The 21388-nt window shown below is 54.7% G+C and overlaps 1 protein-coding gene across 8 annotated transcripts in view; it reads right to left on the bottom strand.

The window, feature by feature from the left end:
* The window catches only part of Speg (striated muscle enriched protein kinase), a 51112-nt gene that overhangs the window by 8782 nt on the left and 20942 nt on the right, over nt 1–21388 (bottom strand). For 5 of the 8 annotated variants that reach the window (XM_036173056.1, XM_036173054.1, XM_036173055.1 and 2 more), the window contains 22 exons: nt 20935–21110; nt 18271–18531; nt 16854–17012; nt 16546–16735; nt 16215–16438; nt 13343–13462; nt 13011–13115; nt 12641–12847; nt 12167–12290; nt 11905–12080; nt 9176–9288; nt 8482–8650; nt 8185–8281; nt 7864–8064; nt 6461–6518; nt 5830–5907; nt 5564–5742; nt 5115–5141; nt 4402–4554; nt 3783–3825; nt 2285–2353; nt 132–2100 (listed from right to left, as the gene is read on the bottom strand). In XM_036173056.1, the coding sequence (XP_036028949.1) occupies nt 132–2100; nt 2285–2353; nt 3783–3825; nt 4402–4554; nt 5115–5141; nt 5564–5742; nt 5830–5907; nt 6461–6518; nt 7864–8064; nt 8185–8281; nt 8482–8650; nt 9176–9288; nt 11905–12080; nt 12167–12290; nt 12641–12847; nt 13011–13115; nt 13343–13462; nt 16215–16438; nt 16546–16735; nt 16854–17012; nt 18271–18531; nt 20935–21110 (4898 nt within the window). Of the gene's footprint in view, nt 1–131; nt 2101–2284; nt 2354–3782; nt 3826–4401; nt 4555–5114; nt 5142–5563; nt 5743–5829; nt 5908–6460; nt 6519–7863; nt 8065–8184; nt 8282–8481; nt 8651–9175; nt 9289–11904; nt 12081–12166; nt 12291–12640; nt 12848–13010; nt 13116–13342; nt 13463–16214; nt 16439–16545; nt 16736–16853; nt 17013–18270; nt 18532–18840; nt 19633–20934; nt 21111–21388 lie in introns of those variants that run through there. The other 3 variants (XM_036173060.1, XM_036173062.1, XM_036173061.1) reach the window with 3 other exon arrangements.

Raw genomic sequence — 21388 nt, 5'->3', positions numbered from 1 at the left:
GTTCCCTTCTTAGTCTCTGCCTCTCCACCTTTCTCCTCCTCTCTCTCTATCCCTGCCAATGCCACCCTTCGGGCCTCTGGAGCCCCCATCTCTAGCACATCACACCCACGTCTCACCTAGTCCCTCCTTACCTGAGGAACCCGATGTGCCACTGGCCTCTGAGCCCAACGACTCAGCAGAAGGTGTGGTGGCACCAGCCTGAGAAGCCAGCTGATTGTGTGGAACACCGAGGCGTCGCAGGCTCTCCCCTTCCGAAGTAGCCCTGCGCAGCCGTCCGAACAGCGGTGTGCTGCGACCCGAGGCGCCCCCGGAGTCCTCGCTGCTGCCGCTGCGCTGCAAACGGCTGGACAGACGCTCCAGCGTGGAGCTGAGTCTCCTGCGCACCGCCAGCACCGGGGAGCCCCGCGCTGAGCTACCACCCTCGGAGCTCTCCCCGTCTCCACTGCGGGACTCCCAGGCCGGGTGTCGTTGGCCGGGAGGGGTCCTCCGCAGCTTCTGCGACAGGGACAGCGACAGGCGGCGCACGAGGCCAGGCTCTCCCGCTACCCTGAGGTCCTGCACAGAGCGCGAGCGCTCGGGCCGTCGCACCAGCTCCAGCGGAGTTCCCGCCGGGCTGGGACGGTAGATGCCGTCGTCCTCCGCCCCACGGAAGGGACCGCGCTCCTCCGAGCGCGAGCGGCTCAGTAGCCGCAGGCCCCGGGACAGTGGCGATTCGCGGCTGCGCTTGAACTTAGCCTCGAACACAGCCTCTGATTCCAGGTTCTCGATGCTGCTGCTGAGGCTGCTGCCTGGCCTCGGGGGCACCGTGGGGACCCGGACTTTCTCGGCTAGCACTGGGGGAGTTCTGGCCGAAGGCACGCGCTTCTCGGAGGCCCCGGGAGGTGGGGAGGCCACCCTGGCAAACACAGCCGCGTGGGGCTTGGGCTCTGATGGAGGCACAGCGGGGCCCTGTAGGGACTGGGTGGGACTGGAGAGCTGGAGTGACTGCATGATCTGAGCATAGGGGGTGAGAGGCTGCGCTGGCATTTGCAGAACCAAAGTGGGCTGTGCTGGTTTGGCAGCTCGGACTGGCTCTGTTTTGGGCTCTGGGACCTTCTCTGGGGCAGGCTGAGGTGCGGGGGGCTGGGGAGAGTCTCTGGGTGTGGCAGCGGAAGGTTCTGGGGTCTTGGTGATACTGGGTTTGGGGGCGCTGGGCCTCGCAGGGCTGGGTGGCTGGGCCTCACTAAGGGCAGACAAAGAGGGAGACTCCTGCAGTCTGCGAGCCCCAAGCCTGGCTACCGGTATTTCGAGGGGTGCCCCCGCGCGGCGGTGCCGACCCCGGGGCTCTGCCTCACCCTGAGAGAAGCTGCTACTCTTTTGCAGGCCCCGAGACTCGGGAGGGGGCTGGTGGTGGGGTGCAGCCTCGCTAGAGGCAGCCCGCGCCATCCTAGGATCCCGTGCACGGCCCCCCAGGCTCTCCAGCAGGGGGCCCCTGAGGCCGCTGACCTTGCCATCCTCGGGACCCCCCCGCAGCAGCCTCTGACGCAGGGCCTGCAGCCTCTGGGCATACTCGCCCTCTCCCAGGCCTCCCCGAGTCAGGCGGGTGGCACCCGGGCTGGGGCTCCTACGCTGCGGCAGCTCGACAGAGGCTGCCTTGTGCAGGCTCCGGCCCGGCTCCCGCGACCCGACCCGGGGCAGGGCGCTCTCAGCAGAGCTTCCCCTGCGGAGCTCGGGCCGCCTGGGGCTAGGCCCATCTGGGGGCTCCTGGCCTGGAGAGGGGAGTGCCTCAGGGCTGGGGGCCTCCTGGTCCTTCGAGGGAGCCCTTCCCTGTTCTTGCCAGTCCATGGGAGTGGCAGCCCCGGCATCCGGGGTCCCCAGAGCCTCATCCTCAGTGGGGATGTCAGTGAGGGATACCCGAGAACCTGAGAACTCGGGCTGCAGGGGGCGGGGCACCGAAGGAAGTTCTTCCAACTCTTCCTCTTCCGAGTCTGATGAGGATGAAAGTCCCCCACTCGGGGGTGGTCTTCTAGGCATGGCCACCCACACCCGCTCCGGGGGAGCCCGCAGCAGCTCTGGAATGGGGCGCAGCACCAGATGGCACTTGTAGCTGATTTGGGAGCGCTGCAATCAAAGTACTAAGGTCAAATGAGAAAGACCCAGAGGCCTAACTGGCTCCCAGGACCTTTTCAACTCTGGGGGCAAGAACTATAGGTATGGCAAGGCAGCTCAGGCTGGAGTGGGAGGTGGGGGAATCACATGGAGGGGGCGCTGTGTGGGAGGAAATTAGTGTGGAAAGGACACTCACCTGCCACCTCCTCCGTGACAGAAAGAGCTTCAGGTGATCCGTGCTCACCTCTGCACCCTTTGCTTGTGTCTGCAAACCCAGAAAAGAGGGCCTGAGGGATCGCACTCTGTCAACCCCGACCATTCTGAGAGACAAAGTCCACTGTGGGGCTTGGGGCAAGAAGTATGGGTTCCTGGGGGTCTTGTCCCTGTGACTATTGTCAGGCCAGAGACACACCTGAGACAAATCATTGGACTGTAAGAGGAGAAGCAGGTAATAAGCAGTTTCTGAGGGTGACTTTCCCTGGCATACTGGATACCCTGGTGGTCCCCAGCTCCCTTTCTGTATGTATGACAAGCATCCCAGACATCTGCAGTCCTGGTGGTCCAGACTAACAAGGCTGCCTCCAGCACCCCACCCAGCTCACTCAGTGCTATTTGTTTCTGGTCCAAGAAAGGAAACGCTTACTTCAAGGATTGCCGGCAGAATGGCTTGTCTTCAGCTGACCCAGCACAGTGCTCAATGACAAGTATTTTGTTTTGTAGGATGATGGGCACCAAGCTTGGGGCCTTGAACATGCTAATTGAGCAGTCTGCCACTGAGCTAGATGGCCTCACCCAATGGCAAGTTTATTGAGATGACTTTTCTGGATTTACCTGCTGACTGCCTCTCTGCCAGTGCCCAGCCCCAGGATGCTGGGGCTTAAAAAGGAGAACCCTGACCATGTGACCTTCATAATAAGTGAGTGAGCCAGGCCAACCAGCCACTAGTGTGTGGAACCAACCCAGGACAGAGGTAGGCACACAAAAGGGAGGGACCTAGGTCTTGATTGGTCTTGAGCACCAGTAAAAACCCTGAGGACGAACCACCAGGGTAGGAAGAGTTCAGGCCTATGCTTAGAGTCTAGCTACTCCAACTTGATCATTGACTTGGGCCTCAGTTGCCTTATTAATAAAATGGGGCCGGGCAGTGGTGGCACACGCCTTTATCCCAGCACTCGGGAGGCAGAGCCAGGCGGATCTCTGTGAGTTCAAGGCCAGCCTGGTCTCCAAAGCGAGTTCCAGGAAAGGCGCAAAAGCTACACAGAGAAACCCTGGCTGGAAAAAACAAAAATAAATAAATAAATAAATAAACAAACAAATAAATAAAATAAAATGGGAGCAATACTACAATCTTTTACAGGTCCATTGTGAGGATAATAGGTCACATGTATATAAAATGCATATCATAGGGGTTGGAGAGATGGCTCAGAGGTTAATAGCACTGGCTGTTCTTCCAGAGGTCCTGAGTTCAATTCCCAGCAACCACATGGTGCCTCACAACCATCTACAATAGGATCTGGTGCCCTCTTCTGGCCTGCAAGCATACATGCAGGCAGAACACTGTATATATATACATACATACATAAACCTTTAAAAAATGCATAGTTATCACACATAATGCTGCTCTGTAAATGGAGCCATTAGTAACATTTTCTTTCCCTCCATCTCTGTACCATACTTGGTAGGACTAGACTCACTTTGAACCAGGGATGTTCCAGTGTCTCTTCTGCAGTAGGTCTCCTGTAAAGGAATGAGAAGTAATGCCTTATCATTCATTCATTCATGAATGGTTGAGAAAATGGGACCTCCTAAGAACTTGGGATTTAAGGCTAGAAGGATGGCTCAGTGGTCAGAAGCACATGCTGCTCTTCCAAGGGACCTGATCAGGCTCCTGTCTATAATTCCATCTCCAGGAGGTCTGATGCCTCTGGTCTCCACATATACCATTGCTCATATGCACATAACACACTCAGGTACACATGCACACACACAAAATAAAAAATATTACAAACTATCCAGACAGTAATGGCGCATTCCTTTAATCCCAGTAATCCGGAAGCAGAGGCAGGCGGATCTCTGTGAGTTTGAGGCCAGCCTGGTCTACAAAGTGAGTTCCAGGACAGCCAGGGCTACAGAGAGAAACTATGTCTTGGAAAAAAAAAATCAAAAGTAAATACATAAAATTCAAAGTAAATATTAAAAATACTGCAAGAAAAAAAGCAAAAGAGCTGGGGGTTGCATGTCTAAAGGCAAAGGCTTGGTAGGAGTAAGCATGTGGGTTGAGGGCAGGCCTTTGCAGTGAAGAGGTCTACTCACAGCCGATCCTGCACCAGCACTTTGATGAGGAAGCCCCGGGCCTCCCTGCTCAGACTCAGGAATGTGGTCTCCTCAAAGGCCACGTTGTAGTTTCGGATATTCATCAGTGTTGTCCGGTCATTCTCCCCCACAAATGGGGAGATGCCCGTCAAACTGCAGGGGCAGAGTAGGCTATGGTAAGAGGTAGGGCAGGGCCTTGAGGCCCGAGGCTAAGGTGAAGTGCAATGCTTGTGATGGGGAACCAGGAACAAGGGGAGGCCTGAGGGTGTAGGGGACATCAGAGGCTGGGCAAATCTAGACAGGAAGCCGGAGTTTTCATATTATTGTCCTGCTCCCCGCTGAGGTCCTCAGATGGCTAGGGAGGCCTTGGGAGCTAGTTGCCTGTGCTTTGGAGAACAAGTTCTATCCCTCCCCCAGTGTGGCTTTCCTATAAGGAGATCTATCTCCTTTTAGGCCATGCTCTGGACCTCCTAGGACCAAGAAGTTCCCTGCCAAAATGGTGCTGCTAAGCCTACGGGCCTCTGTGGATCCAGTATGCCCACCTCTAATGGAACTGGGACGTGCCAACCAGGGTAACCAGCCTCATGCATGTGAGAGCCCTTAAGTGAGGAAGGAGCAGTGTGTGTGGAAGAGACGGGAGTGGGCTGTGGGCCATGTAAATGGTAGGGTGGGCCCATCAGGGGACCAGTAGGAGACTGCAGAGGGGTCCTTACCAGAGGAAGGCAACGACACCCACGGGCCTGTGGGAAACCAGAAGTATGGGTGAGAGGCCAGCTCACTCCTGCCAGAAGTGAGCCGATCTCTCCACCACCATCCTGAAAGGGACGGGTCACCCTGGGGAATGCTGCATAGCTGTACCTACTTCAGGTAGGAACTCAACCCAAAGTCAGGGCCCATGGCAGGGGAATCCTGGAAGTCTGAGGACCAATAAGCTTACACCAGTCTTACTTGGGGAGGCCTAACCCTAGGGAAGCTGGAAGCTGAGGATTACAGAGCTGAGGCCCAGAGGGCTGGGTTAGCCCTGAATGATGGACAGGAAGGTGATGGGCAGAAAGAGAAACCTTAGGAGCAATGTTACCCACTGACTACCAGAATCCCAGTTTCCCGAAGCTCTTCCCAGCCAGTGAGCAAGTCCCCAGCATGGCCAGCATGCCAGCATTACCAGATGTCAGTGACTCCAGACACAGGGCTCTGGTTGACAATCTCGGGTGCTACAAACTCTGGAGTGCCATACTGACAGTACTGGGGCTCCCCTGGAGTGAGTTCCTGGGCATTCCCAAAGTCACAGATGCGCACCTGCTCTTCGCCCCCTGCACCATCCCAAACCAGCAGGTTCTCCGGCTAGAACCAAAGCATGAGGCTGATTAAGGACGAGCACCCCCCATGGCAGCCCCCCACCTCCTGACTGTTCTCCACATCCCTCCTTACCTTGACGTCAAGGTGCAGCACATGGCTCTGATGCAGGTAACATATTCCTTCTAGCACTTGCCGCATATAGGCTCGGGTCTGCGGAAACAGGGGGACAGAGTCCGTGGAGGTGGGGGGACATTCTGTTTGAGCATCACCAGGGATGTGGCAAGAGGTCAGGCCATGCCTGGGCAGTGACCTTCAGATGGGTCATGAAAGCTCATCTGTAGCCCACCACACGGGATGAGGGATGCTAAGACTCAGGGTCGCCATTTTCCACCTCACAAGTTGTGCACAGTACACATAAAGAGGGTAGTGGTTTATATTCTATAAATAGAACTGTGCAGTAGACAGTTTGCACAGCCATACAGTGAGATTAAAGTCTCGGTAGTTTTCGTAGAATGTACATGTGAGGAAAACAGGGATGCAATGGAGTTAGGGTCTGGAATATGTCTGCTGTTGTTTACAAATGACAGAACAAGTCTTGTCTGGTGGGATGGGGACTCCTGCTGTCTGGGGAGCTGTGCTCTCCATCGCCACCCCTGGCTTCCTTGTGGGCACAAATGGCATGCATAGGACCCACCCATCACTCTTAAAGTTCACATAGGTGAAAGGTGGTGTGCGAGCTGGCCCCGCCACCCACTGCCCTCACCTCAGACTCACACACGGTGGGCTTCCTGGCCATGCGCTCTAGAAGCTCTTCTGTACAACTGCGTCATAGGTCAAGGAGAAGCGCCAAGCACTGACTACTAACTGGTCGGCTCGGCCTCAGAACAGCCCAGGGCCCTCCTTCCCCACAAAGCATATTTGACACAGACAGGTCCAGACACTATGTTCCCCTTTCCTGGCATCAGGTTATACACATGGGAGACCTGTTTGAACTTGGACTCCCAGGCAACTCCCTTATCCTTTCTGAGCATAGGTTTCTTCCCTGAATGAAACGAAGGTGACCATTCCTCTCCTGGCCTATGGAACATTTTATAGGGTTCACATTACAATAAAATCTTGTTGACTAGAGATGAAACTCCTCAACTGTATTTGAGAGTAACCCAGAGGTCCGTGTAATGAAATTATTTGTCATTTTGCTGAGGTCTGGACTTGAACAATGCACACTGAGAGGCTGCTGTTCAGGTCACAGTCTCCCTGCTCCAGGAGGGTCAACCGCCAGCATCGCTAGTTCAATGTGCCTTTGTTTAGCACATTGAGAGAAAGGTGTGGCGTTATGAAAACAGTCATTGTAAGTAAACGAGGTGTCGGTTCTCACCTGAAGCAGGGTCCTGTCAGACGTGTAGATACATTGGACCCTGTGATAAAACATATGGTCTTTGCTAGCTGTAGGACCTTAGAATACACTGTTGAACCTCTTTATGCCTCTCTCATTAGCCAGAAAATAAGGATGAAATTCTACTGAGTAGATATCCATGAGGACTGAGTATATGCTAAGTGTAAAATCCATGCAGCATTGCCAGGCATATACTAAATACTATGTGAACTTAACACTTAATGCTTTTTTTTTTTTTTTTTTTTTTTTTTTTTTTTTTTTTGAGACAAGGTCTCATTATGTAGCCCTACCTGTTCTGGAACTCTTTTTGTAGACTAGGCTGCCCTGGAACTCAAAGAGATCCACTTGTCTCTCTCTCTTGACAGCCTGAATTAAAGGCATACACCTCCATGCCTGGCACGAACTTAAGTTTTTCTTGTTGGTTTTGTTTAGTTTTTTTAAACAAAAGATCTAGAAATGATTTTCACAGATGTTCCCAGATTCATCGTTCACCCCAACTGTCAACGGATCCACTGTTTTTTAGGGTCTGATGTAGCCTGGACTATGTAGACACAAGTGACCATAAACTTCTGCTCTACCTCCCCAGTCCTGGGGTCACAGGTGTGAGCCTCAACACCCACCTTTATGCAGTGCAGGGCTTCGAGCATGCTAGATGAGCTAGATCCCACCCCGGTTACAGCCTAGCTCAAAGGACCACTTTGCAAAGGGCCAAACATGTTCCCAATCTGCCTTTACGAAGGACAGCCTTTCATCCCCATCTTGTCCTAGGATACAGCTCGGTGACGATGACAAGTCCCCGGCGCCTCTCGAAGGCTTCGTGGAAGTAGAGCACACAGTCATGCTGGAGTCGGGCCAGCAACCGGGCTTCACGTCTTGCCGATGCCTTGGGCTTGGCCTGGCTAGGGATGAACTTGGCTGCGAATTCCAGGCCGGAGCTCCGTTCCACCACTCGCCGCAGGTAGGAGAAGGCACCCCTGGATGGCACGGGGTGACAAGACACTGCTATCACTACAGTGCCGACCCTCCATCTTCCCTGGCCCTCAGACTCAGCAGCCTCCTTCGGTCCTCGATGCCAGCTCTTCCTTGCCCCATACCTGCCAATCTCTTGGTGGATGTCATAGTAGTCGCTAAGTCTTCTTCCTCGGGGCTCCTCATCCTCTCCAACCCCCTCGACCTCCATAGTTGTCTGAGCTGGGGAGGAGACAGATGTTCCCGTGTTGGGAAGGGGGCACATAGAGACAAGGGTAGAGACAGGGAACGTGGGGCAGATTCCAAAGACAAAGGGCAGAATGCTGGCACTCAGGCAGGTGCTGGGGCTCGGGGCTGTGGTGGTAAGAAATGAAGGGCAGGGTACTGCCTGCCCCGAACTTCTCCCCCAAAGACTAACCCACCTGAATGCACAGACAGCTCTGCCTTGCAGGAGACTTCGCCTGCCAGGTTCCGGGCTGTGCAGGTATAGACGCCTCCATCCTCGGTTCCTGCGCTGAGCACCACCAGCGAACACTCGTTCTCCTCATACACGAAGCTCACGTGATTGCTCTCGGCCAGCAGCACCTCATCCTGCAGAAGTGGGTGTCACCTGCAGCCTAGGTCTGACCTCACTGCCGTCTGGGTGTAACTTTTTCCTCTACACCAGACAGCTTCCTTCATTTGGACCCGATGGCCGGGGGCCTGCCTGTCAAGCCCCATTCTCGGTTCACTTCCTGGGACCAGAACCAGCTTCTCCCTTATCTCTTGTTAATAACCCCCAACCAGTGCCAGGCAGTGGTGGCGCACACCTTTAATCCCAGCACTCAGGAAGCAGAGGCAGGCAGATCTCTGAGTTCGAGGCCAGCCTGGCCTACAGAGCAAGTTCGAGTACAACCAGGGCCACACAGAGAAACCTTGTCTCAGAAAAACGAAAACCAAAATAAAAAAAAATAAAAAAAAAAAAAAAAAAGCTTCTAACCCCTGGGTTAGTCCCCTGAGCCCCACCTCTTCCTCCTAACCACACTTTTGCCCAGACACTTCTCTTCTAAAGCCTCCCAGAACTGCACAAACCCCACGGCTCCCTGCCAGCTGCTTCAGCCTACATCACCCTCTCACCTTGTACCACATGATGTCTGGCAGTGGTTTCCCCTCAACTACCACAGCAAAGCGGGCGGTTTCTCCAGGCCCCACCTCCACGTCTTCCATGATAGACTCAAACCGAGGGGCCTCTGTGACAAACACAAGAGGACCAGCTACCATCACCACAGGGGCCTGCCTCCTCAGCCCCTGTCGCTATCAGCAACTGGATGGAGAGAAAACCAGGCCCTGGCTACCCAGACCCTCCCACAATCCCCCACCCACACCATGCCTGAGGACACTGGAGTTCCTGACTTGGCTCTTCCTGCAAATCCTAACCAAGGTGCTTTCCAAGGCTCAGAAACACTGTCGCTGGTACAGGTTGCTTTGTGGGACCCTTACGATTCATCTGATGGCATTGAAATCAGGACATTTTCACACACAAAAGAAATCTGGATTTCCCCTTTCTCTTGTCTGGCTATCCAGCCCTTCCTTCCCTGCAGTAACCAGGAGGCTGGTGCAGTGTGGCTCAGAGCTGCCCCCTGTGGGTGACTGCACTTCTCAACACCCCACCTGGTGGCCTCTGACTGCCTCTACTTGGCCCCTGCAGGAGACTGGGGCTGTGAAGCTTCAGCTCCTGAAGGATGCCGCCTCTGTCTGGAAGCTCCTCTCTCATTTAAACGTCTAGGAAGCCTTCTACCTTCTGGGAGAGGGCAAGCTGAACAAAATGCCCTGCCCAGGTATTCACCGGATAGTCTAGGAGTGAACTCTTGGCTTCCTTCTCCCACAAACCACATGGCCACATTAAGCAGCCTCTCATTCTCATGGTAGAATTAAACACACTTCGCAGTGTGCCTTGTAAAGACTGTGGATTCCAGGCCCTGTGTTCCGAGCACATCTTCAGGACCCCAACTTTAAGAAGAGTAAGAGAAATCAAGCCCCAAGGGAAAAAAAAATAGAGCAGCTGGGTATAGACTGCCACCACCCCAGGGACCTCCAGGCTTTATATGGACAACAGGAGAGGCCATTCTGGGTCTGGGAAAGAGGCTATTATGTGGCAGACATAAAGAGAAGGGGACTGCCTTTCTATCTATCCTTCCTGAAGATGGCGAAGCAGGGCCAAGCAGAATGGAGTATCTGGTATGACTATCAGGTTAAGATAGTCTTCCTCAATCACCATCCATGTCAAGCTAGGATTCAGGGCTCCCAGACCTCTCCAAGTCCCAACTTTGACTACACCTGGGAAGGGCGACAAGCTCAGCAGACATTGTGATCTGGGGACAGAGGGGTGACTGAGTGGGAAGTGCAGGGTGGGAGCTGGGCAAGAGCAAAACTCCAGAAATGGAAACCCTATCAACAGGGGGTCAGGAGAGCCCCACCTCCTCCTCACATCCCCGGTGGCTGCTTGTACCCACTCCACAGCTGTCTTCCCTCTAGGAGCTTGGTCCCCGGTCTGCTGAGGGAGGAGGCATCTACCAAGGTCAAAACTCTGGAGGTTTTTAAGTGAACTTCAATGATTTTGTTTTTGTCTTTCAAGACAGGGTTTCTCTGGGTAACAGCTGTCCTGGAACTCGCTTTGTAGGTCAGGCTGGCCTCGAACTCACGGAGATCCACCTGCCTCTGAGTGCTGGGATTAAAGGTGTGCGCTACCACCACCTGGCCTCCCCTCCACCCCCTCCACCCCCTCCACCCCCTCCACCCCCACCCTGTCCTGCCACCCTGGCAGAAAATGTCCATTTGCTCATAGATTGTCTGTGCTAACTAAAAGGTCACTTTCTTTGTTTTTGGCTGGGACTGGATCCACTCAGCAGGTGAGACCATTCAGTTCAGGCGGAGCTGAGGTTTTCAGTGACACTTACAGATCCTGGAGTTAACTAACAAAGCAAAACACACACACACACAACAATGGCTACTTAATGGACACCGCAGCTCCAGAAGCTCTGACTTTAGAGGAGACGTTACAGAAAGAGACTTTGGTTCTCGGCCTCCACATGGTGAAAGGTGATAGTGACGTGTCAAACTGGTAGTGCTGACGTGCAGCCAGGGGCCGCAGAGCTTGAGGACTGTGCTTGAGGAAGTTTGCTTTTTAATCAACTCCCCCACCACCACCACCACTTTAGTCCAGACACAGTTTCCATACCGTCTTTAGCCCACACGCTAACAGTACTCACAGCTTTGCAGGCTGACGTGGGAACTTGAACCCAGCTCCTGTACTTATCAGACTCTGTGACCTTGGGCCGGGTCACCTGACACTTTGACCCCGAGTCCTCATTTGCAGAACGGGAAGGACAGCTAACCCCATCTCACAAGGTTAATGCGTTAAATAGGGTAGGTGAAGTTCTTCACAGTGATCCCAGCACATAGGAGACGTTAAATACCACATGTAACATTATGTATAACATTGTGTGTGTATAGGTGTGTATATGTGTGTGAGTGTGTGTCAGCGCCTATGGATCCAACCTAAAGCTTTGTGCTAAGCAAGTACTCTATGGTGAGCTACAGTCCAGGCTTTTTTTTTTTAGACTAGACCTCCCTCACTCATGGCCCAGGTGGCCTCAAACTCATAATCTTCCTGTCTCAGCTCCCTGAGTGTAGTTATTATAGAACATGTCACCATGCATGCTCAATAAATATTAGTATTATTACTCTTATCATCACTAATGCTGGTATTATTACTAGGACAGGAATGAGAGGGAGGAGGTGGAATTGAATCTCCAGCCATGGCAGCGTGCCTGAGAGGGAGGAATCATTAAGACGTTGTCACCCACCTGCCAGCTCCAAGGTGACCGAGCAGGTCTTGGTGCCATGGCGGTTTCGGGCAGTGCAGGTAAGGGGCCCCAGGTCTCGGCGGCTCACACGGCAGATCCGAAGACAATACTGGTCATCATCAGGTTGCTTCAGTTCATACACACCTGCGCGTGCCTCCAGGAGGGCTCCTCGGCAGCTAAGGAAGGTATGATGGGTGACCTTGCCAAGCGGGCTTGGGGCTGGGACTATCACAGGTAGGGGGTGGTGAGTAAGGTCTCCTACCTCCTCCAGACAACCTGGGCCTCCACATGGTTAAAGGTGACAGTGACGGAAGCCGGCTGGCCCTCTACTACATACACAGCGTCTGGTTTATCCAGCACGGCCGGGGCCTCTTCCAGGGGTGGACCTGTGTGTGTGTGGGGGGGGGATGAAGGAGAACACAGGCTTTGTGCTGGGCTGGCATTGGGGCCACAGCACCCTCTGCACCTTCACCCCCACCCCCACTAAAGTTCCAGTTTTACAGATGGAGAAGTTGAGGCTCCAAGAGGTGGAACATAGCCAGGAAGCAGCTAAGGAAGGAAGGAAGGACCGATAACACCAGTCTTTAGCTTTGAACCCACACCGCTGCTGCCATTGATGGATCCTGCCGAGCAACACCATTCACGCCATAGTCACCAAGTCGAGAGCAGCCAGCCTTTAAGCCTGTGTCACTGACTCCTCCTCCCCCATCCCCACGGCATCAGGCATCGGGCTCACCATGCTCTATCAGCTGCACGGGCTCTGAAGGTGCTGAGGGCTTGCTGCTACTCTTGCCGCTGGTGCTGAGGACCCGGAAGATGTGCCGGAGTCCCTTCTTCAACCCTGCAGCCGCCCACTCGGGCTCCCGCAGGCCTGTGACCAGTGCCGTCCACTGGTCTGAGCCCAGCACCTGGTGCTGCACAGTGTATGTCAGAGAATCTGGGTCTAGAGCAGAAACAACAGAGACGGACGTTCCTGGTCCCGCTTCTCACACACTACCCACTCCCCCATCCTATTGCTCAAAAACCTGGACCTTTTAGAGCCCCTGCCCGAGCCTGGTCTGTCCATGCCCCATCCCTACCCTCTGCCCCATGTGGCCCTGACCCACCAATAGCCATGTCCAGACTCCTGGGTGGGTTCCATGTGAGCGTGACCATCCTTCCTGTCACTGCCGCTACCTGTGGAGCACCATCTGGAGGGCCCGGAACCACGTCTGAAAGCCACAAGTGGGAGGTGTGGGGGCGCTTCCGAGCCTAAGGGCTCTGCAGGATCAGCTACCCTTAGGCAGGAAGCTGGGGCTGAGGCTCAGCCACAGCACAGGGCACCACCAGCTAACTCCCTCAGGAGTGGAGAGGGAGCTGGTGTAGAGCCGCCCCCTCCCCCCCACCTCCGGCCTAGCCCTTGGGTGGTGCCATAGGCTAGAGAGGATGTTGGCCTCACCTGTGACATAGAGATGGGCGTAGCAGGCAGCTTTGCCCAACTTGTTGGCAATGACACTCTTATAGACACCGGCATGCTGAGGCCCCACAGCGGGGAACACCAGGCGATGTATATCCCTGTCTGTCGGGGAGGGACAGTGACACATGGCTGATCAGGAGAATACTTTGTGGGCTTGGCTCATGTAGCCTCAAGCCTGGCCACATGAACACTACCTACTGCAGGAAGAGGGGAAGGGGAAAGAACAGGGCAGCTGCCAAGAGACGTGTGCTTCCTGCAGCCAAAGCTGGTCCTTGTTCCTCTTGAGCATGTCAAGCCTCGTCACTTGGCATCTTCTTCTCACACAAGGTTTGTCTTTGTCTGTGTGTCCCTAACCCTGTGGCAGGCCCCTCACTCCTGCACCTCCAAGGGGTTGAAGCTTCCAAGTCAAAGTTCTGACAAAGTTTTGTGAGTAGGTCCTTCCCCACGCTCTTCTCACCCCAGTGGACCCTGCCTGTGCCTCATCTCCGGCAGAGCCCGAGGAAAGTCCACTGGAGACCAGCCAAACCCAGTGACCCCAATGCCCTCCCCTCCCCATCTGGCTATTTCTTCCCAGCTCTCATAGATGATCGGGTCCCTGAAGAGGCCAATGCTTTCCACCTCTGAGTCTTGGTTCACTGAATTCCTCCCATTCAGAATGTTCTCAACTCTTACCTACAGCTTCCTTCTCCTTAAAGACACAGTTCAGACACCTGCCCATGAAGCCTAGCCTGCCATGGCCTCATGGTACTTTCTTTCAGTACCCTGATGCCCTCCCTGGGTCCCCAGCCCTCGTGAAGCTCATTGCTGGGTACCAGGTCCCAATGATTTTGGAGATTTCTTCTTATCACTTCCGTGAGTGACGGCTCCTGTCCAGCTCTGCTGGTTCCACCCAGGACTCAATGCTTTGCATGCAGTAAGTACCAAATATGTGCCATAATATAAATTATGTTAAGAGTTGCCTGCTCTGCGTTCATCCTACGCCAGGTACTTGACATGCTTTTCTCAACCCTAATCCTCTCAACAACTCTACAGAATTATCCCCATTTACCAATGAGGTCAGAGTCATTAATTGGCTTGTCCAAGTTACACAGCTAATGAATGAGGAAGCAGTGGTTCCACCTTAAGATCCATTTCATCCCAAAGCTCTTTTCTTGCACTCTGCTCCGTCAACGATAAGGAGGCTGTCCCTGGCAGGACATGAAGAAGGGGCGGCCTGTTCTGTTCTCCTCCCCACCAGGGATGTCCCCAAACAGCCCTGTCTCCCTTTAGCATTATCTCACTTTGAATGGCCACCTGTTCACTTATCTCTGCCTACACTATTTATAAGGGAAGAAAAGCCGAAGGCTGCCAGTGGGCCCAGATACAGGCACAGCACAGACGTCAGCTCAGATCCTGAGACAGACACCTACCAGGGCCTCAAAAGAAGTGGGGACACAGGAAAGCCTGTGACTGAACAATGACAGCTAAAGAGGGAGCAAGGGTCAGGGCTACTGTGATGGCACCAGAGATGAAATACGGGTGGAGTTGGGAGAATGGACTGTTAGTGACTAAAAACAGTCTTATTTCTCTCTCTCCTTTCTTTTTCCCCTCTCCCCCATATTCCCTCTTCTTTGACAGGGTTTCATGCAATCCAGACTAGCCTAGAAATCACTATGCAGCTGAGAACGACCTTGGCCTTCTGGTTCTCCTACCTCTGCCTCCCCAATGCTGGCATTACAGGTGCATGCCATCGTACCCAGTTTACCCAGTAGGAGAGGTCACAGCCAGGGCTTGGAGCTGGCAAACCCTTTACCAACTGAGCTGCATCCCCAGTCAGGAGCTTTTAGAGAGACGGGCTTGGGTCAGGAAGTCCTTGCTTACCTTTGAGGAAATGTCTGCACCTCTCTAAGCCTCAGTGTCCCCATCTGTAAACAGGTATAAGAGTACCTGCCTCTCGAGAGGCAGAGGCAGGTGGATCTCTGTGAGTTCAAGGCCAGCCTGGTCTCCAAAGTGAGTTCCAGGAAAGGCACAAAGCTACACAGAGAAACCCTGTCTCGGGAAAACCAAATTAAAAAAAAAAAAAAAAAGAGTACCTGCCTCACAGGCCTGTGGCAAAGTGAGTGTTCCTATCAGGGCTTCAGAACTTGGGGTGCACCACATAGAAAGCACACGCCAAGGGGCTAGAAGATGCAGCTGCAGAAGAAACCCGTCACGGGCAGAGGCAGGAGGACCTCACAGGAGATTCATGTTGCTTCAACAATAGAACACGAGTGTTCCTTTGGGGAAATAACCAGGCAAGAGGACTCCCACCCAAGCAGCCTGTTCTTCGCATCCCCTGGCTTCCTCTTTCTCACTTACTATCTGTCAGCAACCCTGGATCTGCTTCCCTTCAGCAAGACCCTGTGCGTGCCAGCCCTGCCACTGAGACTTCTCAGGCACACAGGCAGCGCGGTTTTACCAACAGAGAGAGTAGCGGTCACAAAACCCGTCCTAAGATTTGTCATCTGCTGACCGCTTGCTGTCTACCAGGCCCTGCTTTGGTGGGTGATATATATTACCAATTTCATTGTCATCACAGCTCCGTGGCAAATGAGGGAAGAAAGGCACTGTGGGTCCTGTAACCTGCTTGCAGTCCCCAGGCTCCTCAGCAGCAGACTGCAAGTGCCCAGGGAGTGCTAACGGAGTCACTCGGGGTGATTTGGCAGGTGGCACTATTGTGGGCTCAAGAAAGGACAGAGTGCCCTCAGAGCCCCTACAGGTTCTGTTCCTCGGCCCCTCCCATCTCTAACCCAATTATGAAGAGAAGACCCTGCGAGGTTCCTAGGGGAGGATCCAAAAAGCCAAGAGGTCGCTGGGTCCCTTCCCAGTCACATACACTGTGTCATGCGGCGATCATCACTGCTTTGGATTCGGTGGCCATTGTGGAACCAGCTGATGGTGGGATAGGGCAGGCCGGTCACTTGGCACTCCAGCATAGCCTCTTTAGCTAGCCCCACTTCCAGATCTTGCAGTGGTCGCAGGAAGTCGGGAATAGACAGCCTCTCCAGATCTCCATGCTCCGGCTCCTCGGGGATGGACGGCATCTTCTCCAGCTTCGAGCTGTAAGAACCACATGGCTGCCCAGATGTGCCCAGCTACGCCCTGCTGGCTCGGGGTAAGGGTCCCTCAGAGGCACTACAGGCAGCACCTGGAGTCCTCCGTGGTACCTGGGGCCAGAGGCGGCTGTCCGAGGCTCCTCCACATACAGCTGGGCAGAGCAGTGGGCCTGGCCGTGAGTGTTGGTGGCACTGACTTCATAGAGCCCCTCATCCTCACTTCCCACCCGGGCGATGTGCAGTGAGTGTAGACCCCCATCCTGCTGCAGCCGCAAGTTCTCACTCTCATTCACAGGGTGGCCTGGGGGCAGGAGGACAGAGACACGAAGCTGCTAGAGCAGAAGGAAGGGCTGTCCTCTAGGTACACCCTATCTTAGCCCTTGACGTTTTCTCAACAAATTCAGAGTGGGGAACCATACCAAAATGAGTCCAGGTAACAGAGGGAGGCGGGGTACCGCTGATCTTGCAATCCAAGCGGGCAGCGCGGCCTTCCAGCACCTCTACGTCTTCCAGCAACCGGGTGAACAGAGGTGCCAGCGACGGCCGGACCGTCAGCCGGGCACTGCAGGTCAGCTCATCTGTGAGGAAGTGGGCAGCACTAAGTCAAAGAAGGCTGTGGCAGCCCAGATACCTCATCTCCCAGGTCCATTCCAGCCTTAAGAGCCTGAACTGAGCCCTGTGAAGGCCCTGAGCATGAGGGCCGAGGCCGTGGGCAAAGATTCGTAGACCAGGCCTTCTTTGGAGGCAGGGGGTCAACAAGGATGGGTAGCAGCCTCCCAGTGTGGGCTGGGGACACTGTAGGTACACAGGACCTGCTGAAGCTCTTAACTTCCTCTGATGAAACATAGCTTGATTCTGAGAAGGTTCTTGAAGAGAAACCCCCTGCCCAGACTTGTCTGTGTCTGGTTCATGCCCATGCAGTCCCACCTGTCATACACCCAGAGCAGTGCCTCTTGGTCCCACTCTACACCTCCTGCCCCAGAGGCAGATGCCCTTATCTCTCCTCTTCTCAGAGAACAGGACCAGGACAGAGATGCCATTGATAGGAACAATAGCTGGCATCCATGAGTCTCCACCCTTTGACAGGCACTGGGCTTTGTTCTCTGCAAGGGTTAGCTCCCTAATCCCACCAGTCCCCCTGCCTGGTAGGTATTAGCACCATCCCCTTTCACAGATGGATGGAAGAAAGCTCATACAGAGGAAGGGACTTGTCCAAAGACATGTGCTTGGCAATGGGCAGGGCAAGAACAGAGCTACCCAAGTCAGGCTTGTTTGCTGTATCTCAGTGGACTTGCTCTACCTGGGAAGAGCATCACTGTCCGTGCCAGAGAGAGCTCTAAGTCAGTGGTTCTCAACTTGTGGGTCATGACACCCACCATCAAATGACCCTTTCACAGGGGTCGCATATCAGATATCCTGCATGTCAGACATTTATATGATGATTCATAACAGTAGCAAAATTACAGTTATTGGGGTTGGGGATTTAGTTCAGTGGTAGAGCGCTTGCCTAGCAAGTGCAAGGCCCTGGGTTCAGTCCTCAGCTCTGGGGATGGGGGTTACAGTTATGAAGTAGCAATGAAAATAATTAATTGTATGATTGTATGGTCGGGGGTCACCACAACGTGAGGAGCTGTATTAAAGCGTCACTGCATTAGGAAGGTTGAGAACCACTGATCTAAGTGCTCATTGTTTGTAGGCCAGAGGCCCATGCTATCTCCTGCCCCACCCCATGGTTAGAATTCCTCTTCCTGGGCATCTGTTCTGCACCCCATTTTTAGTCCCCGCCCCCCCGGCTCTGGGCACCGGAGCAGCCCTAGCACCTGAGTGAGTAGGTACCTTTGGCTGTGCTCAGCTTACAAGTGTAGACCCCACTGTCGTCCTCATGCACAGAGGTGAGCAGCAGCTTGCACTTGCGGCCGTCAAAATGCATCTTACATTTGAGCAGCGCAGGCTGCAGCAGGCGGCCGCGGCACAGCCAGTCCACCTCCACGTCAGCTGGACCTGCCACCAGGCACTCAAACAGCGCCATCTCCCCGGCCCCCACGTCCACGTCCTGCAGGGGGGCCAGCACGGCCAGGGACCGGCTTTCAGGGTGTGCTGAGGGGAAGGCAGCCACAGGGGGGGCACAGACAGAGCAGAGAGACACACGGGGCAAGGGAGACAGACACACACACGCACACACAGAGAGACAGACAGATACAGAGAGAGAGATGCATTTGGTTCCTCTGGAGACTGGGAAAGCCCATCCGCCCCAGGCAAGACAGCAAGGAGCCCCTAGACCTGGCCCTGGGATGGGACCCCATGTTGGCCCCTGGGAGGGAGAAGGTGATGAGAGGTGAAAGGACATTGGGAGAGGGGACCCAAAAGGACGGCGGCGGCGGCGGCAAAGAAAACACAGCACACTAGCTGGGTACAAACTGGACTTTATTTGAGCTACAAAATAGTACCTCCAAGGCTCCACCTCCACAGTGACCCTGCTCCTGTGCTCAGCCTGGCTAGCTCTCTCATTCGCAGACAGAGCATGTCGGACGTGGCTGTGAAGGAGAGTGCCCCACTGGACCCTAAGCTTGCCAGCAGCCAGGGCTTTGCCCCAGACCTCTGGCCTTTGGTCTCTTGTGGACTAGAAAGTGTTGTGCCATTTAAAACCCTTTTCTGAAATGGTCAGTGCCCTGCCCTTTCCCGGTGAACCTCCTAGCCACGACACCTGCCCCTCTGGGCCCCTCCATCCCATGGATGCCATGTTCTGTCATCTAATTCTGTCTTATTCCAACTCAGCTCAGGGGCATCCTTCCCTGACTGTCACAGACACACAGACAGACAAACAGACAGACAGACAGTGGCCTGTAGCAGCATAGCACATGCACTCGCTTGATGCTCCCTTCAGGGAGACTGGGGGAGCTTGGCATCCCTCATGGTTGTCCCTTCCCAGCACTCAGTCCTTCTGGGGGCCTCCTGGCCTGCACAGCCCCATACCCACTTAGGGAGGATGGATCCACTGGGGCCCATGGGCTACCCCAGAGTGCTTCATGGGCTAGGGAGGGAGGAGGGGGAGGCAGGGATAAGTCCGGGCCGGAGAGCCGGCTGGGTCTGTGGGCAGGAGGCAGTGAAACACAGCGAGGTCCGAGAGGTGCCTGAGACAGGGGCGCGGCTCGGAGGGTAGCGGGGGGGCAGCGCAGATGGCCCCCTGAGCTCACTCGCCTGTGTACAGACAAAAACCTCAGTCAGCAAGCGGCAGGTTAGTGCGGCACACGCACGCACACATGTGCACACACACGTGTCCACACACACACAGGCGTGCACACAGGCACTCAGGCCTAGCTAGGGCCCCTCTGGATATGGAGCTGCCCCTAAAACTACCACTTTCAGTGCTCCTAGATCAGTGCTGGGGTAAAAGGGCCAGTGGCTAGCCTGGTCCCTGGGGTTCCTCGACAGACAGAGACCCTGAGCAACAGGGAGAGAGGTGTTCATAGCCATTAGGAGCACCCCAAAAGCCTTCGGAATGCTGGATGGAACCCCAAAGAGAAAGAAGCACCATGACACAGGTTAACACGAGAGACGCGAGGTAGAGCCCAACCCCAGAGAAGAAAGAGGGCGGGAAATGGGCCTGAAGAATCTAGAGCTCGGAGAGGTTGGTAACCATAGCCAGAGGAACTGGGGAGATTGAGGCAGGCAAGGCCTGGCCGAGGAAGTAGGACTGTAGGTCTGGGCTCCAGCAGAGGCTTGCGAATGTCTTGGGAAACCCTCAGAGCTGGCCTTTGCCAGGCTTGAAGGAACTGTGCCCAGTGAGGGGCAGGGAAGGGCCATGGTGGAGTAAGGGGCTGAGGAGATCCTGTGACGTCACATGGAAGGGATGGTCAAGTGGATGGCCACCTTTTGGAAGGGTGACCCAGCAGCCTCCAAGGTCAGTCTGGATAGATCCTCTCTGCCAGCTGCCTGAGAGCCCCGCCTTATGTCCCCAACCCTGAGGGCCCAGCCCTCTCCATACTTGAGGGCTTTATAACCCTGGCACCTCTGGTGTCCCTCCATCATGACGGTGATATCCTCAGGGTCCCTTCGAACGGGTCCAGCCACCAGCCACTCCCCACTGCTACCCAACCCCAACAGTTTCTGCACAACAATCAGATGTGTATGGAGGGCGAGCGGGGGACAGGAGGAGGGCAACAGGGCCAGGCAAGAATGGGCCTGCACAGAACAAAGCTTAGAAGGACGGAAAGAGGATGGCCAGCTGCAGGAGGCAGGGCTTCTAACTACCATCGGGAATTGTCACGATGGAGCATGGGGAAGGCAAATCGGCGAGCCAGCTGGGTATGGAATTATTTACTGTGTGATCTTGGGCAAAGTCTCTTCCTTTCTCTGGGCCTCAGTTTAGCCAACCATGATATAAGCAGGTGGATTAGGGGTCCTTCCAGTATGACATACTGTAACTGAGGTTGGATGTGAGCTGTCAGGTGGGTAAGGACCAGGACAGGCAGGCGTTTCATGAGTCTATGTGCCTCTCACCTCGGACCTCCAGGCGGGCCTCACACTGCCGAGCGCCATACTCGTTGACTGCCTTGCAAGTGTAGAAGCCAGCGTCACCCCGCTCAGCAGCCAGGATCCGCAACCGGCAGAGCCCACCCTCCGCCTCCTCTGCGAAGCGCCGCTGGTCTGGGCGCACCGGCTGACGATTTCTCAGCCTGTCAACAAGATGAAAGCTCAGTCCTACAACCTGAAGTCCTTACCACAGTCACAGCAGCAGGAGGAGGGAGGCTGTAGAGCCTCCCCACTGGCTGTAGGCCTCCTCACTGGCTTCCCAAATCTGTATGGCAGATGAGAATGCAACCTTGGGATCCAAGGCTAGGCTTACCCCAACTCCACCTTCTCCAAGTACTTTTAGACCCAACTGGATCTCTACCATCTCAGAACCTGCATCACCTCTAAATATTTCTTAAATGACCGCATATCATAGTTCCAC

Source organism: Onychomys torridus, chromosome 23 (genome assembly GCF_903995425.1).
Source record: "Onychomys torridus chromosome 23, mOncTor1.1, whole genome shotgun sequence".
Classification (NCBI taxonomy): domain Eukaryota; kingdom Metazoa; phylum Chordata; class Mammalia; order Rodentia; family Cricetidae; genus Onychomys; species Onychomys torridus.
The sequence above is the reverse complement of the archived record's forward strand: the minus strand, read 5'-3'. Positions and strand labels throughout refer to the sequence as shown.